General features: G+C 43.4%; 1 protein-coding gene across 1 annotated transcript in view; it reads right to left on the bottom strand.

Annotated features, from left to right (window-relative positions):
* TSHZ2 (teashirt zinc finger homeobox 2) overlaps nt 1–6,291 on the bottom strand; it is a 221,516-nt gene extending 215,225 nt beyond the window's left edge. The window contains exon 1 of the mRNA XM_051803329.1: nt 5,320–6,291. Coding sequence (XP_051659289.1) covers nt 5,320–5,359 — 40 coding nt within the window. The 5' untranslated portion in view covers nt 5,360–6,291. The remainder of the gene's footprint in view (nt 1–5,319) is intronic.
* Nucleotides 6,292–17,434: the final 11,143 nt, after the last annotated feature.

The raw sequence follows: 17,434 nt of genomic DNA, 5'->3' as shown, positions 1-17,434 counted from the left end.
TTGCAGAGAAGAGGGAAAAACAGAGGCTTATTTTAGCAGCAAAGTCTATAGGATCCCCTTTTTTAAGGCATAATGTGGTACAAACATCTCAACCCAAGAGGTATTAAATAGAATTTGAATAATTTGACTTTGCCTTTGCTAATAATACGTCATCCAGTGCAAGAACCAGGCCTTATTCTCCCCTCCACGAGCTGACATGGTATTTTTTTTACATTTGAGCTCTTAAGATCTGCACAATAGCTTAACACAATAAGTGTTTAGCCTCTGGTTCCAACTGTAATTGATAGAGTACAGTTCCATTCCCTCTGCTGCTGCTAAGTTGGGAATTGCAGCCACAGCAACTGACAGCTTTTTTTTTCTCCCTGAGTCTGGAGTTGCTCTCTGGGAGCGATGTCCTCATCGGGATGGGAAGTAAAATGATGGGAGAAAAGCTCACCCTGGCCCTGTGCTCCAGAGGAACTCCAGAGACCTCTTCTAGAGGAAATAGTTCCTTGAGGTGGGTGCTACTAATAGGAGGAAAAATCAGGAGGAGAAAGCTCCAAAATCCTGCTGATTTGAAGAAAATGGGCTTTTCAGTCAGAGAGCACAGGAGAGGGAGAGGGTTTATGCAGAAGAATTTCTGACAATGAGCGTGTTTTCAAAAGTGCTGTAAATTTGTGTCATTTACTGAAGGAAACGTCTTTTGTTTCACAGTCACGGGGGCTGAACTCTTGGGGAGTCCCACTGGTGATACACTGGGCTTTGATACGTGAGAGTAAAACTGAAATGAGGAAACAGGCACTAAAATGAACATGAGTTCAAATTGTCCCATTCAGGCCTGAGTTCTGACACAGGAAAAAAAATTACAGATCAGCCTCGGGCTTAGGAGCCGATTCCAGAACTGAACGCAGATGGAGCCTAATTTTGGTGCCTCTTTAGTTGCAAAAGTACCTATTTTGGAATATATTTAATTAAGCAGGATTTAAAGGCTCCTCTTGTTTGTGAACACCTTGGCTTTTTTGTCATCTGTCAGCACCGTGATGTGCAGAGTAAGTGAAAGGTTCTGAGGCATGAACTATTTAGGTGGGTTTGATGTGCACTTGCTTTTCTGGAGGATGTTTAAACAAAACAAGTGCTGCCATTTCTACAGTTTCATTCAGCACTGCTTGCTTGGAATCTGCTTCTATTGCCCCTGTTAGAAAGGATACAAATAATACACAAACAGTCAAAACACTCTTGGTTATTGATAAATAGACATATATATAAATATATATAAATATACGTATGTGTATCTCTCGCTTCCTTTCGCCACAGAAATACACATATCAAACCTTGCTGGTCATTTACTCTGCTCTCTGCAGAAGCAGAATTTCACTTTCTAAATATGTTTCTTTCTAAATATGTTTTAAATAACCTTTACTGCTAAGGTGCAAACTGCAGCTTTAAAGAACTCCCTGTAAACTGTCTTCTGCTTGCTGCTCTATGAGGACTCTTCCAAAACCAAAACCCTGTTATTCTGCAGCTCCAATAAACAGAATAAATGTGTCTGATACCTGTTTCTGCTGTACTTTTCCTGAGCTTTGGTTCTTAGATAGCCTATTGGGGCTGGGAGAGAAAGAAAAGAAGAAATACAAAATTGCAGCCTGAAAGGGCGTTAAGTCCAGATTCCTCTTTACAGGCTTTAAAAAAGCAAACTAGCAATTCATGATCACAAAATAAAATATGCACATTTAAACAAGCTGCAGGGGAAAGGAGAGTTTAATCCAGTGAAATTGTGTTTGAAAGCTATTTCATACCCCTAGGAATAAAATCTGAATAGCAATTCTGCTTTGCTCCCACCCTTTTTCCACCCTTCTGTTAATATATTACCATTTGTTATGGAATCGTTACAAGACTTTTACCCCAGAGGTGGCTGCATTTCGTTGAAGGATGAAATACTTTCTGGGCCTGAGCCTCTTCTTACTCACAGGAGCAGGCAGTACTCACTGCCACCGCACTGATGCTGATAGTAAAGCTATTTGTGATTTGCACCTGAGCAAGAGAAGAATTAGGCCCAGAGTTTGTAAAGCCCTTTGTGATTCATTGGGGCGAAAGCTACAACACAAATGGGTTGTTTATTGTAAACACAAGTGTGATACTAAAGCAGGCACTGATGCAAAGAGCTGCAAATATCTGCCTCAAGAACTATCGAAATGGGAATGACGATCTCAAAAAGGAATGATGATTCAGAAAAGATTCGGCCCCGCAAAGATCAAAATGCATTTGACATAGTTTCGGTGTTGACGTGAAATAAAGTGTCTTTAAAAGTGTAATCTGAGATCAAAAAATCCCCATCATCAAACATAAATAGTGCCCCATTTATCCAATTACACTACCTAGTTTCATTACAATGGCCTGTAATATATTTCTTAGGAATACAAGGCTTAAAATTAATAATAGAAAAGGACAAAATTGCCATGTATATTCCTCTAGCTAGATTTTCATCGAGCAGCAGGACTTCACTTCTGATTCACTCGCTGGGTCTCTCTAACCTTTACATTATTCATTAATCAAACTAGAAACCTGCTTTCAAAGTCAGTGCATGGCAGTAATTATTTACAGTTGTGCATAGTATTTAATTTTAAGCAATGACAAAAGCAGGCATGTCCAGAATCATAAGGCTTATCATTTTTCTTCCCTTGGAGGTGAACTAGCTAAAGAAGCTAAAAGTTGCAAACTTCTCTTCAATATCTCTGCTGCCATCAAGACAAAATGCAGTGTAACTGATACCTTTGAACTTGCACAACTAAAAATAAATAAAAGTGAAAATTAAGTAATATATAATGTATTAACTCCTTTAAATAAACGGAATAAGGAGCTTTGCTATCAGCCTTGATGAGCGATTCATTTCTTAGTGCACAGTCTGTCTCCTGTCACTTTGAGGTATTTTTCCCCATACAAAACAGAACCTCAGTAGTATCCCTGAAAATGAAAGTCAGTTTTAAGAACTATATACAACAGGCACGTCTGCTCTTTGAAACCCCCTCTACCCCCCACAAACACACAAATACAACTTCAAAGCAGGAGAACTACTGCAAATGTATAAACCTACTTCAAATAGTTATGCTGGATGAAACTGGACTGCATTTGCAGTATTTTGCTCACCTGAAACAACATTGAGCTGAGGACAAATATAATCAAAGAAATGCACCACTGAAGAGCTATGCACATTTTCTAATGAGAATGAGAAAGGAGAGATCTAATTGTGGTCAGTCGAGTTTCTCCCTCATCATTAAGATATTACAAAATACTGTAGTGTTCTGGATAAAAACACATCTTACTGTATCTCAGCAGGGAAATCCCGGGAAACAACAGCCTGGGCTCTGCTCGCAAAAATTGACTTACTCTGTAGCCCATGTTTCTAAAAAAGAACAGGCTGCCCCTTCCACAAAAGGATACTACACACACTCCAAGTGAAAATTCTACTTTGAAAACCAAATAAGATGAAGCCTCGTACTCCTGACAGAGAGAAAAAAGGAGCAATTCTAGCACTGTCACTGTGATGATCAGCATCCATGAAAAAATAGCTATTTATCCTGCAAGTTGAAAACGTTAATGTCTTATTCAGATAAAACCTCTGTGAATAAAACAATAATAGCAACTCATCGCAGAGTTCTTCTGAATACATATATATATATATATATATATGAATATGAATTTCTAGTGTAACTGTTATTTACGGCTTTAAACATAAATTTGGGATCTTTGCCTGCCAGGAATCACACTGGCAAACCTGCATAGGTACATTTATTGGTCACATCCCAAAAGTCTCTGCCTGCAGACCATTGTCCTACACCTACAGGAATAACGGCAAAATATGGAAGTTTGTAAAAGTTCTGCGTGTCCCAGTTTCTCTGAAATGTCATTTACCTTTGCATGACTCCCAAGCACTACTTTCCAAAGTTTATTCAAGTGTGCCACTAAACTTGCCCATACATTTTGTCCCACATATCCTGTGCTACACCCAGAAAATATTCGGAAGTGGGAGGAAAAATGAACAAACCGTTTGTAAAGTAAAGATGTAAAATATGAGTTTTCTTTAAAGAACTAATCCGGTGAAGGACACAAAGGGAAAAAAGAAGGGAAAAAACCCGCCTACATTAAAAGCCAAACAAGATAATAATTGTGCATGTCTGGCTAAGAGAATCTAGAGGGCAAGCCTTACGTCATTGGCACTTGGGTTACCATGGTGAGTGATTTATTGATATATATCAAGAATGAATAGATCAAAGGCAGCAAGATGACAGGTGATCAATCAAATGTCAAATCAAAGCTGGCAATCAACTGGAAAGCTGATTTTTCAGTGGGTGGGTCTGGCAGAAGAAAAATGAACTTCCATATTGCGCTTCCCAGAAACAAAACCCCACCACACTATTAAAAAAAAATAAAAAGCAATTAAGCAGCCTGAAAGAAAACTCTTTGAAAAGATTTACTATACAGGCCCACTCATCTGTTTCTTTTTCTTGGCCCCCAAAAGAAAAAGAACACCCTACAACGACAAACAAAACACTTCCAAAGTTGCAAACTATTTTCTTCTGTTAAGGAAAAAAAAATTAATAAATTGCAAAACCACTTGGCATGTGCAAATATATAAACTGGGCTACAAAACAAAAGAAGGATTTGATTTGAAAATGTGGATTGTCTTCTAACAGTCAGAACGTTTCATTTTATTTCCTGTTGCAATTTTCACCACTGATGATCAAAGGCTGAACTTCCCCACCGGGTTCATCAGCAGAGAGAGTCCCTGTACTATTTCAGGCACACACAGCACACACGCACACACACACCCGGCCAGAACTGCCACCAGAAACACGGCGAAATAAAAGATTAAACACCCCGACCCACTTCGCGAAACACACGGATCAAAACCAAAAACCACCGGGAGGGGGGAAAATCAAGACAGAGGGAAAAATAAATATACTAAAGCGAGAAGGAAAAGGGAGACTGGCTGCTTTCGGTTCGGGAAGGGGAAAGGGCAGGGGGAGAAGGGGAGCCGAGTGGGAGAAAGTTGGGGGGAAAAGTTTGGGCAGGGCAGGCTGGAGCGGGAGCGGCGGGAGCGGGAAGCGACCGGGGGAGCGGCGAGGGTGGAAGGGGACAGCCCATGTCAGAGTAAAGATCTTGGCAATAAGGAATGAAACTGGCTCCATGGAGTTACGGAGGGAAAGGGAGGGGGAGGGGGGATAAATAAATAAAGATCCAGCCCGGAAAAGCAAGGGTGACCCTAAATAATAATAAAGATGGGGGGTAGGATTGGAAGGAGTGGAGAGACAGAGGCTGTGTAAGTGGATGGCTTCTCCTTACCTGCAGCCCGTTTGGGTGCTTGCTGTTTCCTCCTTGGCATCGCTCTACTTTCTCCAATCTCACTTCTGTCCCCAGATCCGAGAGCCCTGAGACGCTCCTGAGCCGTGTTCCTCTGCCTCTCAGCTGCTTCCCCAGCACCCCCCTCAAGCCTCCCCTGCCCCCCTCCTTTCCACTTCACTGATAGGAACCTGTTTGGTTTTTATTTTATTTTACAGATCTAGGTTTCTTTCTTTCTTTCTCTCTCTCTCTCTCTTTTTTTTTTTTTTTTTTTTTTGGTAGGCTTTTTTTTTTTTTTTAACTGTTGCAACACTTGCTTTGCTTTGATTCAGACATCCAAGCTCAGGAGCAAATGAAAGGCGCCCACAGTGCCAAGAGAATGGTAATAAATAAATAACAAAATAGATATGTATATATTAAAAAAGGCAGCTCTGGAAAGACTGTGGGGCTGGCTGCTTCCTCCCTTCCCTGTCCTGCCCTCCTCCTCCTCCTCCTCGCAGAGCTGTATGGCGGAGCGGTGCCCGGGTGTGCGGTGTGTGTGTGTGTGTGTGCGTGTGTGTGTGCGCGGAGCGCTGCAGGTTCCGTGCTGTCAGATGCCAGGCAGTGAGTGATATGGGAGAGGACAGGGAGGCTTTGGATGGGAGGAAATCTGGGATCCGCACACACACGCGCGCACACGCACACCCGCGCTCGGGCACACGCACACACACACACACACACACACACCCGCACACACACACACACACACACACACACGCACACACACACACACAGGCAGGGCGAGGCGATGCCAGCAAACATCGATCCACCGAGCAAACTGAACATTAACAAACTCCTCCTCCGCGACCCGATGACAGGATGAAATGTGCTCCGCGCAGCCGGGCGGCAGCGCCGCTCATTAAAGAGACAGGGCGCCGGCACCGCGCCCGCGGGGCGACCCCGCCACCCCCGCCGGGACCACCCCCGCCGGCCGGGACCACCCCCCTCCACGCGGGACCACCTCAACCCCACGCCGGACCATCCCCTCCCCACATGCGAGACCACCCCATACGTACATGGGACCATCCCCTCCCCACGCGGGACCACCCCCTTTCCATGCGGGACCACCCCCACCCCACCGGGATCACCCCCCCCACACGCGGGACCACCACCGCCTCCCGCGGGACCACCACCTTCCCACGCGGGAACACCCCCCTCCTATGCAGGACCACCCCCCCTACACGCGGGACCACCACCCAAACACATCCAAACACACCCACGGGACCGCCCCCTCCCCACGCGGGTTCAGCCCCCGCGCCCCGCAGGGTTCTCTTCCCAAGGGAGGGCGCTGCGGGGCCGGGGCGGCAGCGCCCTCCGCCCGCTGCCACCGAGACACGCGGGACGCGGGCGGTTCCGGGAGAAAAAGAGGGATTTATGGCAATTGTCCCGCTGTGCGGGCGGATGCGCGGCTCCGCGGGACCGTGGGGGCTTCCTCAGGTGCTTCCACCTGCGGAGGGCTCGGTACTGGGCACCGGCGGGCCTGGGCACCGGTGGATGCTCCCTCAGGTGCTCCCGGGGCTGGGTACCCGTGGATGCTCCCTCAGGTGCTCCCGGGGCTGGGTACCCGTGGATGCTCCCTCAGGTGCTCCTGGGGCTGGGTACCCGTGGATGCTCCCTCAGGTGCTCCCGCCTGTGGAGGGCTCAGGGCCAAGTCCCGGGTCCCTTCGCCATGCAGGTCTCCCTGCGCACCCTGGTGTTCCTGTGGAAGGAGCAGGGGGGATCGGAGGGGTTGGACACAAACACAAAGTTCGGTGAAGTTCAGGTGAAATCCCAGGCAGCACATGAGGCCCTTCTGAGCTACCGGAGCGCTGCCCCCCTGTGAGCTCGGAGGGCAGGGTTGGTATGTCATGCTCAAGCTCCCTCTGATCCTCTAATTCCCTCTGGCGCCTGGATTTAGGGGGAGACAGGTATATCCATCAGGTGCTTCTGCATCCTCATGGAAAGCCAAATCTGTGTCCTGTCCAAGCAACCAGAGTTTCTCACCCTTTCACAGACCCACCAAACTGTCAGGCCAAGCAGGGGCAGGTGACACTGGAGCTTTGAATAGTTTTGGTCCCTAAGACACATGGAGACAACTTCCCCTACCCCCTTTATTCATATCAGTTTTGTGTTGTTTTTTTTCCCCTTCTGTTAATATCTTGAGGGTTTAAAAGTGATGTGGAGCTGAAAGAATGGATTAATTTCTATATGTTCAATGATAATTAATATAAAACCTCTTCAAAGTGGCTTTTCCAATACTCCATAGTTTAATCCCAGAGTTTGCAGTGGGACTGAGTTCTTACATACTTTTTTTTTTTTTTCTGTTTTGGGATTTGTTCTCTTTCTAATGAAACTGTTGGGTTTAATAGGAATTATTTGCATCCCTCTCCAATCAAACTGTCAGAGCAGGCTCTGTTACAAAGCACCAGCAAGAGCCACTGTCTTGTAGCCAGTGTCACTGGCCATGTGCAAACCACAGCCCTGCAGCCCCGGCAGGGAGGGAGTGTCCACAGGCAGACCCCTAAGTGACCTCTGTATTTAGCAGCCTAACATGAGATTGTGTTTGTAAAAGTGTCCACCCAACTGATTTCACTTAAATTATTTGATAGCCTTCCCTGCACGAACTCTAGCAATTTTTATAAGCAATGTGAAAGTATTTATTGGTGCAGGCAAATGCTTAGTTTGAAAGATAAAATAGGATAACACTATCATAAAATACTCATTTTTCCACTTCTGCCTGGCATAACTCACCCAGGAGTGAACAGCTCTGTTTGAATCAGTTGGAATTGCACAGCCCTCTCATCCCTGTGTGCAGCACATGTAAAACCCTGTCAGTGCTCACTGGGGATTTTGGTTTGCCTGCAGTTCAGGCAGGTGGAAACACAGGGCCAAGAGGGGCCCCAGCATCCACAGCAGCGGGGCAATTATCCCTGCACTGGGATGAGAGGAAATGACACACTATCTGATTTGAAAAGTGCAGCACTGGACCTGGATCAGGTAGTTCAGGGACAGGGTGGCAAACTAGGATTTTCTTTTTGCGTTTCATGCTGCCTTGACCTGTGATTTTGAACCCTTCAGCTACCGCTTCCCAAATCAGAAACCTGCAGATACCTCTAGCTGGTTTTCTATTTCCTCTCCCCCCCCAGCTGCACAGAAAGATGCTGCACCTCTGATGGGTGGTTTATTATAAAGACCTGTGTGTTAAATGCTGCTTTAACACAGTGATGTTTTATTAACAATTCTCCCAAACTGTGGGACACAATATAATGTTTTGGGACACTTGCATCGGACAGGGAGGAAAAACAAATGACAGAGTCCCCTCATATTTTAACCTCTCCATCTGGGATCTGCTACTCTCGTGCAAGTTGAAAAGATCCAAGCTCTAGATGTAAGCAGAGCTGCAGTTCAGTGTAGTCTGGGTTCAGCAAGTAACAGCTATTGTTCTCCAGAGTCATGGCTTAAATCCAAATGCTACACACTGGGTATGGTATTTGTATCAGTGGCGTTTTCAGTCTCAACATGCAAGATGAGAAAGTCACTGTTTTAAATGGTTACTCCTTTGGGAAGGGGAAATTGAGAAGATGGACTTCTGAGCAGAGCAGTAGTGAGATGGCACCCTATCCTCGGTGATAAATGGGAGCATTAACAAGGCTTGGTCGAGAGGAACCCTACAGATTTATGGCTTCCTGTCTCCACCAGCAGATGCCATTATGGCTGACAGAACAGAATGCCTTTCAAGAGGGAACTGGGGTGGGATTATGGAGAAGGGGAAAAAAGCAAGCAGGGTCTGGTGTCCATTTTTATCCACTGGGCAGAATTGGCTGATAGGTTTGAATAGAGCTGAAACTACACGGCGTGTGTGTGCTCCCTGCTCCTGTTATTTATAACTAAGTTGGTGAAGGTCATTTAGCATCTCTTCTAGCACAGGAAGAACCCATAATATTTACTGAAAGCATTTTTGCACTCTTGAAAATTAGAGATAATAAAACGAAAGGATAGCACTGGAGGCTTCCTTGGCTTATCCAATGGAATAATCTTGATGGGTGCCTAATGTTTACTTTGGAAATGCAGCAAATGATTCTGAAGCTATATTGAATTTTATCTATTTTTATTACATTGCAGAATAATATTTCTCTTTCCTGACAAAATGTTATGACCAGTAACAGCAATGGCAGTTATGCATGTTCAAAAAAGAGTAATCAAATCTTATGCTTCGGGGCATGAGCAGAATTCCCCACTGGGATCCAGGAGGAATTTTTTCCCCCCCAAATATAGCAATATACAGCCAAGGAGGTGTGTTCTTAGAGATTTTTCGATTTCTTTGTCAGGTGCAGATTACATGGAACAACAGTGTGATGTGGGATTGTGAAAATCCTCTCTTGCTACAGCTCTGGGGTGATTTGGGTTTTTCAAAATAGTGTGTGTGATTTGTCGTGTGTTGCAGTAAAGTTTACAGACATTTTTGTGCACAATAAAGGGCCAAATGTGCTTTGTGTACCTGACTTTGATAACAGTTCCCATCATGAGTAGTCACAACAAGCTCAGCTATGTTACTCAAAGTGTTTTATCTTACTTATTTTTGTTGTCTTTCTTTCAGTGCTATGCTGATAATTAAACATAGGGATTTTTTTCTTTCCTTCTTTTTTTTTTCCCCTGTAAGTCCTACATACGTAGGTGCACAACTCATCTTGAATGAAATTCGCAGTGTTGATGACCCCTTTCACGCTTTGCCTACCACTTTAGGGAAAGGAAAAGTGGAAATTCTGACAAGTTCTACAAACAAACAAAAAAAAAAGGAGTTAGACATTATTTGGATTTGATAAATAAAACTATTTCATTACGTAGTTAATGACATTGTCAGCTTCAGTGTTTACTTCCTTCTTATTCAGAATTATTGGGAGAAAAAATATTTAAAAAAGGAATTGGGGTTACAGCAATTTTGAAAGAATCAACTTGACGGACAGACTGAAGATTCCTTCGAGGAAACAGAGTGTGTTGGGAAGTGATCTGCAGTTCCCCCTGCCCAGTGACAGCATTAGCTGTGTTTGTTCCATCGGGGCACATTTGACCCACACGATGCAGATCCAACAATCCCTGTGGCTGATCCCCTCTAGTGGCTTTACTGCAGAGAACTTTGTCCTACTACTGAAAGCTTTTGGGAAACCTGTTTCTTTTTATGGTGTTCTCAGATAAAATGGAGAACAGTTCACTTCCTTCCTCTTTGCAGCAGTTTTTAACATATTTGCAGACGTTTTACGTCTCCTCCCCAAACCACCCCAGTTCCTTCAGTCATTCCTTGTACGTCGTGTTCTCTGGGCCTGGCACTCAGCTCATTGCTCTGTGGCTGGACAACACATGTCTCAGAGTGCAACTTTGAGTGAAACTGGATGTTGTGCTGTGTTTTAAATCCTCCCAGCACCCAGTGGGATTACTTCACATGTCTAACATATGACAGCCCTGTTTACATGTCCCAGTTTGACGTACGCCCTTTTTGCAACAGCATGACACTGTTGACTCATGTGCAGCTTCTGATTCACTGTAACCCCAGCTGCTTTCTTGCAGAACTGCCTTGTAATCAGTTGTCCCCATCCTATATTTGAACAGTTGATTATGCATCAGTGACAACTTTGCACTGATTCATCTTGAATTGCATCCTATTTTTTTCAGACTGTTCCTGCAATTTGTCAGGATCATTCTGTATTACAATGCTGCCTTCAAAGGCTGTTGCTGTTCCCCAATTTGGTACCATCTGCAGATATCCTGCAAAATATTTTCTTTTCCGCATTCTAAGACTTTAATAAAAGTATTGGATATTGCTGGGCCCAGGATACACTCCAGACATTATTCTAGCCTGAGAATGGGCCATGAAGGTGTAATTTTGGAGTATGATTTCCTTACCTCTTACAGCCCCTTGCAATGTCATCTGGAGGATGTGTCACTCAGGCAACCAGAGACAGGACAAGAGGAACCAGCCTCAAACTGCTCCAGGGAAGGATCAGGTTGGACACAAGGAAGAATTCCTTCGTGGAGAGGGTGGTCAGGCATTGGATGGAGCTGCCCAGGGAGGTGGTGGAGTGCCCATCCCTGGAGGTGTCCAAGGAACGCCTGGACGTGGCACTCAGTGCTCTGGGCAGGGGGACAAGGTGGGGATCGGGCACAGCTTGGACTTCATGATCCTGGAGGGCTTTTCCAACCTCAGTGATTCTGTGATTCTATATCCTGTATCTGATTCTATATCACTTATGTGAGACTATCATGTGAGACAGAGGTGAAAGCTCACAGAAGTCAAGATCTTTGACTTCCCTGTCCGCAAAGCCTGTCACACTGTCACGGGAGGAGATTAAGTAGGGTGGGTGGACATTGTTTATCCCCATGGAGTGAGATGAGGTAGGCTTGACATAATTTATCCAAAATAAACTCATGGTTTTTTGTCTCCAAAAATCTTATTCTATGTTCTTATGGCTACTTTGATTATTTTATTCCAGCAAGTGAGATGACCCAACAGTCCCTTCCCTCCGTTCCATCTGAAAGACAGTTGTTGTGTTTCCACTGATTTGAGTCTTCTGGAAACCACTGTTGCTCCACAAGATTTCAGGGATGGTCACTGGTAGTTCTGAGCTTCTTGTAGGATGCTTTTAATGGCCTGACCTTATCTCTGTGCTCTCAAAGTGCTCTTGAAACTCTTCCTCCTCCTGCAGCCACAGCTCACACTCCTCTGCCCCTGGCCTTGATTATTTTTGCAATCTGATCACAGCTGATTCCTGGAGCGAAGATGAAAGTAAAAAAGGCTTTCTTAGGGTGATCTGTCAGAGCTTTCTCTCTTTGCTGAGTGACAGATGTAATCTTTCCCGGGTCTTTTCCTGCATAGAGAAGGCACTTACCAAACACTTTCTTCTTATTATGTTCCTTCTGGTTGTATCTCATTTTGTGATTTTCTCTTTGTAATTTTTTCCCTCTGTGTTCATGGTCACCATAAGGAACTAAGATAAGTCTTTTCTGCACGTTTTCACATTTAGAAAAAATACTCATTTGTTTGTAGAATATATATTTAGGATTTTTTTTGGTAAAAATAATCCTTGCCATGCAATAGAACAGTCCTTTTACCTACAAAAGGGTAAAATAGGGGGTTTGGGTCTTTTTCCCCTTTTCAGTCATTTCTCTGCACACAGATCAGTTACTCCAGTTTGGAGGGGTGGGAGGGAAGGTTCAATTTCCCCTCCTGGGATGAAATCCTGATATTGCTGATAATTTATACTTTCGAGTCAGGCAGCACTTCCAGAGCCCCTTGCCTTCCAAACATCAGCTAAAGGATTCACTCTTTGGCTGCAAAACAGGCATTTGAGTTTGAACTCCCATCTAACTGCAAAAAAAAAAATACTCCTTTGGGGCCAAGCAACAAGGATTTAAAAGAGTGCAGGGGTTTGCAGAGCTCTGGCTGCAGCCACCTTCTCCAGCCACATCTGTGGTTCATCTCCCACCCCGATGTCATCAGCCAAAGGCTCCCACACGACCTCGCTCAGGACCCTGCACACACCTCGCTGTGCATTTTTGAACCATGACATCCTATTCCCAGAATCCATAACTCAGCCTTGCAAACCCACTGCAGACTGAAACAGCCTGCAAGCTTTCAGTTTAGGAACTGAGTTGTCTTTCTTTAAATCACAACAAACCTCCAGTTTAAAAAACCAGCAGGAAACGCAGCACTTTTCCTGAAATAAGCACAGCAACTCTGTAATATCATTTCCCCAAAAAACCAGCAAAAGCAGCTGATTAAATTAGTTTGATCTAAAAGTTGTTCATGCTGCCATCCAGAAACCTCTTATTTTCTTCAGTAGATATTAAGTCCCTAATCAGCAGGCACTTGGGCTTTATTTTCTTTTCTGAAAAATAGCAACATCGTTAGAATATTTTAAAATAATAACAATTAGCTGGGACTGGGCAGGAAATGGACTTTAGTCTTCAAAGAGTCCTTGGAAAAAGACCTAATTTAAAACTAGAAAAACTGAGAACTGTCATTTTTAGGGGGGAAAAGCAACATGAAGAAGGCAGTGTTCTTCCAACACTTTATTCTTAAAATATCGTGTTCCATTGAAAAAATATGTTTTAATAGATTTTTAAAAATAAGCTTTGAATGTTCAAATTATAAAATGGATGTTTTATTTAATGCCTGTGTGGCTGCTGAATATCTTCCTGCAAAGTAGAGGTTTGGTAATGATATCAGGGTGGGTTTTTTGAAGGGAATCAAAAATATGGGTGTGCACTGCTCCAACTGGGAAGGGGGGAAGTGGAAGCACAAGGCTGGGTTTTTTTTAGGGGGGATTGTTTCTAAGGAATCCTGTGCCCATCTGAATTTCACACTTGGAAAGGTCTCTGCTGCTGGTTGGTCTGGGAGCAGTTCAGAGGTTGTGAGGTTGCATCTTCTGCAGGAGGCACAAAAAGGAGGCAGAAGGAGTTTTTCTTTCAGAAAGTGGAACATCTTCCCTGTGATGAGAACACAAAGAGGATGGGGGAGGCCAGGCCACTCACAGAGACAGGTAAGTGAGTGCTGGGAGCCTCTGGAGCTGTAATTGTCCCTTCCTTTTAAAGATCCAACACACATCCATATGCAGGGGGCAGAAAACTGTGGAAAATATATCACAGAGCTGACAGAACCAGATAAAAATCTACAGGAAACTTTGGGTTGGGAGTTGTTTGTCCTGATCAGAATGCAAGGCACAGGTAGAGATATTTGGGACTAAAATTTCCTTTAGAAATGGCAAATTTGCTTTAAAAATATGCAAGTACCCCTCTCTGTCTGGATAATTTCATTTTCAAACACCCAGTGACTGTGGTGTTGAGATGGATCCTATCCATTATGCCATGTTTCTACAGTGAAAGCCTATTCTTCCTTCTATTGACATGATTATTTTTTATTATTTATAGTTACAAAATAAAATTATGCTGACAACTGAAATAATTGGTATATCTGTAAAATAATATGGGGGCTAAAATGATAGTGGTGCTTTCTAAAGCCTCTGATAATGGCTGGGGAAAAGGTAAGGCACTAAATGCTTTCAGAATCTGTAATTCCCTGAACTGCCACTTGTTCCATGACCCCCCTGAGTGATACTGGAAGTTTTTTAAATGTCAAGTAAAGATAAATGGACAAACACAGTTTACACATACCAAGCACATTTGTTTAATAAACAATGCTGAGAAAGTTTAACTGAAATTCTAAAGCCACTAAAAGGGACAAAATGCCTAATTGTGAATCATCAAAGTGTTTTAATTAAAATGTAATTTTCATAAATTGACAGAAGGGCCAAAGTTTTTGTACAGCAAAAAACAAAAAACCCATGTGAAAACTAAAGGAAAACTTTTTTTTTTTTTTCCCTATGGAAGACCTCTCAGAAGTTTCTGGATGTTCATGGAAACATTTGTGCTCTGGGCCCAGAGAGTGAGTTTGCATTTTGGGTGGGACTCACCAAAATGCTCTCAGGTGCTCCCAATTGATGCTGCAATTGCCCTGAGGAGCTGCAGCTGGGGCAGGGCAGGGGTACTACTTAAGGGAGCTGCCAAGGGGGTTTGGGCTTGATAAAACTGAGGCTGTGCTTTGTGGGGCTGTTTTACCTCTGCAGATGCAGCTCCTGCCTTGAACCCTGTACCTGCTTCCCTCAGGTAAGTGATTATCTGTCATATTTTTCTTGTGCTTCCTGCGTGGTCCGGTTTTGGTTTGTTCTGTGAAGGAATTTCTCTGGAGGAAATGAATCTTTTTCTTTCTCTCCATAAGTGGAGAGAAGCTCAGGTTTGCAGGTTTACTAAGGTACCAAACTCAAAGTGCTTCCTCCTAAACTGGTGTTCATCCTTGGTGTTCTCTCTGTGACCATGTGCAAACTTCCTTAGTTTAAATCAAATGGAGTTTTATTGGTGAATCTCAAGCACTTGAGAAGATGGAGATGGAAAGGAAAGAAGTTTCTCTGTAAGTGACTGAAAGTTAAAAAAAAAAAGGCAGCTCAGAAGCATTAAAGTCACGTGGAAGTCTGAAACATGAAGAGTAAAAACTGTGAGGCAAAGTGGGCAACATCCTAATTGGGAATTTAGGGATGAGAAGGAGGTTATTCAGAAACAAGGCTTATTGTTTGGCAATAGTAATTGGGTTTGTGTGAAAAATGACACAAGTAAGAGCAATGATAAACCTAGAAAAGTAGTATTTTGGGGGTCTGGAGGCTAACAGTGCAGAGAAATAATGCTGTACTTGTGCTTATTCAGGAAAAATGCTGTGTGGTGCTCTTTCTTTGATTAAAGGCAAGTTTTAGGAATCTTTTAACGACTATCCCTGCTGAGAAGGTTCTTTCCTTTGTTCCCAAATGATGAGGCATTTCTGAAGCACCTGTGTCAAGGGCAGAACTTCTGTTTGTGATGCCTTTCACCTGTTTCTGAGGAGATTGAAGGTGTTCTGCAAACTCTGCCTTACTGGGGTTGGAGAGCTCAAATTCAGGTGCTGATCCAATCCTTGATTAGTTTATATGAACTGGTGAGACTAAGACTTGGGATGATGCCTTGTTCCTAAAACACTGGGCCTTGCTACCTGGTACCTGCTGGAGACACGTTTGGTTACTTTGGGTGAATCCAATGCCCTGTGAAGGTGCTCAGTGCACAAAGTCTGAGGCTGTTCAGGTTGGCTTATAGGGTTTTCCCTAAAAACAACCCAGGATGCTTAATGGGGGAGTGGAATTGTAGGTTTGTGGAGCAATATTACAAAAGGAGACATCCAGCCATTTTCCTGAAAATTCAATGACACTTTTGCAGTCCTTTCTCTATTGCTTTTAATATAAATGCTACAGCAAATACAGGTGAAAAAAAAAAAGCCCACCTGTCAAAATATAGCTCTGTTTGGTTACCTCTGTCCATGGGACAATTTTAGTAACCTGTCAATCAATGGGCTGCTAAATAGCCTCTCCAAAGCACAATCTGCTATTTCAGACGACATCAGTGTGTCAATCATTTATTGAATCAAAGCCAAATCTGAAGCAAAGCAAGCCCAGTTTGTCAATCACTTCTCAGTATTCTCTCCACTAACCACCTGACAGCTTTTAACTTTTCACTTTTATATTCCATGCAGCTAGTTAAGATTCTTTCATTTTTAATTGGGCTTCTTTTATGATTGGTAGCTAAGCAACTAATATGTTGTTTTATATGGTAATAATGGGCCCAAACTTGAGAGCTTTCTTGACCATTCCTATTTGTTGTTGGGAAATTATTTTCCTTCAAGTTGCTAAATAGCAGATGTAGCAGAAACAGTTATTTAATTATGGGTTGTCCTGTTGTTTCTATCTATAAACACTTTTGGCACTGTTTAAAAATAAATACTGCATGTGCTGGCAAATATATACTGAGTGATTTTAACTCCTGATAGAGTCCTTTGGAATTTCACTGCTCATTTACAGGGAAAACTGGGTGCAAAAATGAAGGGATTGCCAAAAAGCAGTTTGGAAAAATATTAGCAAAGGACAGAGTGAGAAATCTCTGTTTCAGAATTCCACTAGGCTTTAGTCCAACCTGATCAGCTTTCAGTCTTAATTTAGGTACAATTAAATTTCTGAGGCCAAGTACAGTGCTGTGAGCCACCGTCTCTCAAATCAAGCCAGAAGCACCTCCTTAAAAAACTTATCTTGTTTTTGTGTGTTTTAAGATTTTTTCTGTATCTGAGATGCAAAACTTTTGGGGCAGAACCGGGTCCCCTAAAGGTGGCCCCAGATTTTAGTGTGATTTCCATCCCCTCTGCCCACTGTGCACAAGATGATCAGAGCTTTCATGTGTGTAAAATGATCTCACAGTAGTAAAAACTCTTGCCTTTTTTTCTAAAGCCTGTCATCAGTAAAGCCAATGTGTTGTTCTCAGACAGAAAGAATCAACTTTCTGTCCTTTCCGTGAAAGGAAGTTGGGGAAAAGAACTATTTCTGTGTTACATAAAATTCTATTTTGGGTTCAAAAGAGTTTTCTACATATAATTCTTTTGCATATCTGTTTGATGGGCTTCTGGCTGTCTTTTGACAGACTGCTGTCATCTGGTTTGATCCAAAACTGTGAAACTCCAGATGTGCCCAAGAGCTTGGGAGAA

Source organism: Manacus candei, unplaced genomic scaffold (genome assembly GCF_025592945.1).
Source record: "Manacus candei isolate 608988 ecotype Guabito, Panama unplaced genomic scaffold, ASM2559294v1 h1tg000057l, whole genome shotgun sequence".
NCBI classification, from domain to species: Eukaryota; Metazoa; Chordata; class Aves; order Passeriformes; family Pipridae; genus Manacus; species Manacus candei.
Note: the sequence above shows the minus strand (reverse complement) of the source record. Positions and strands in the feature narration are given on the sequence as shown.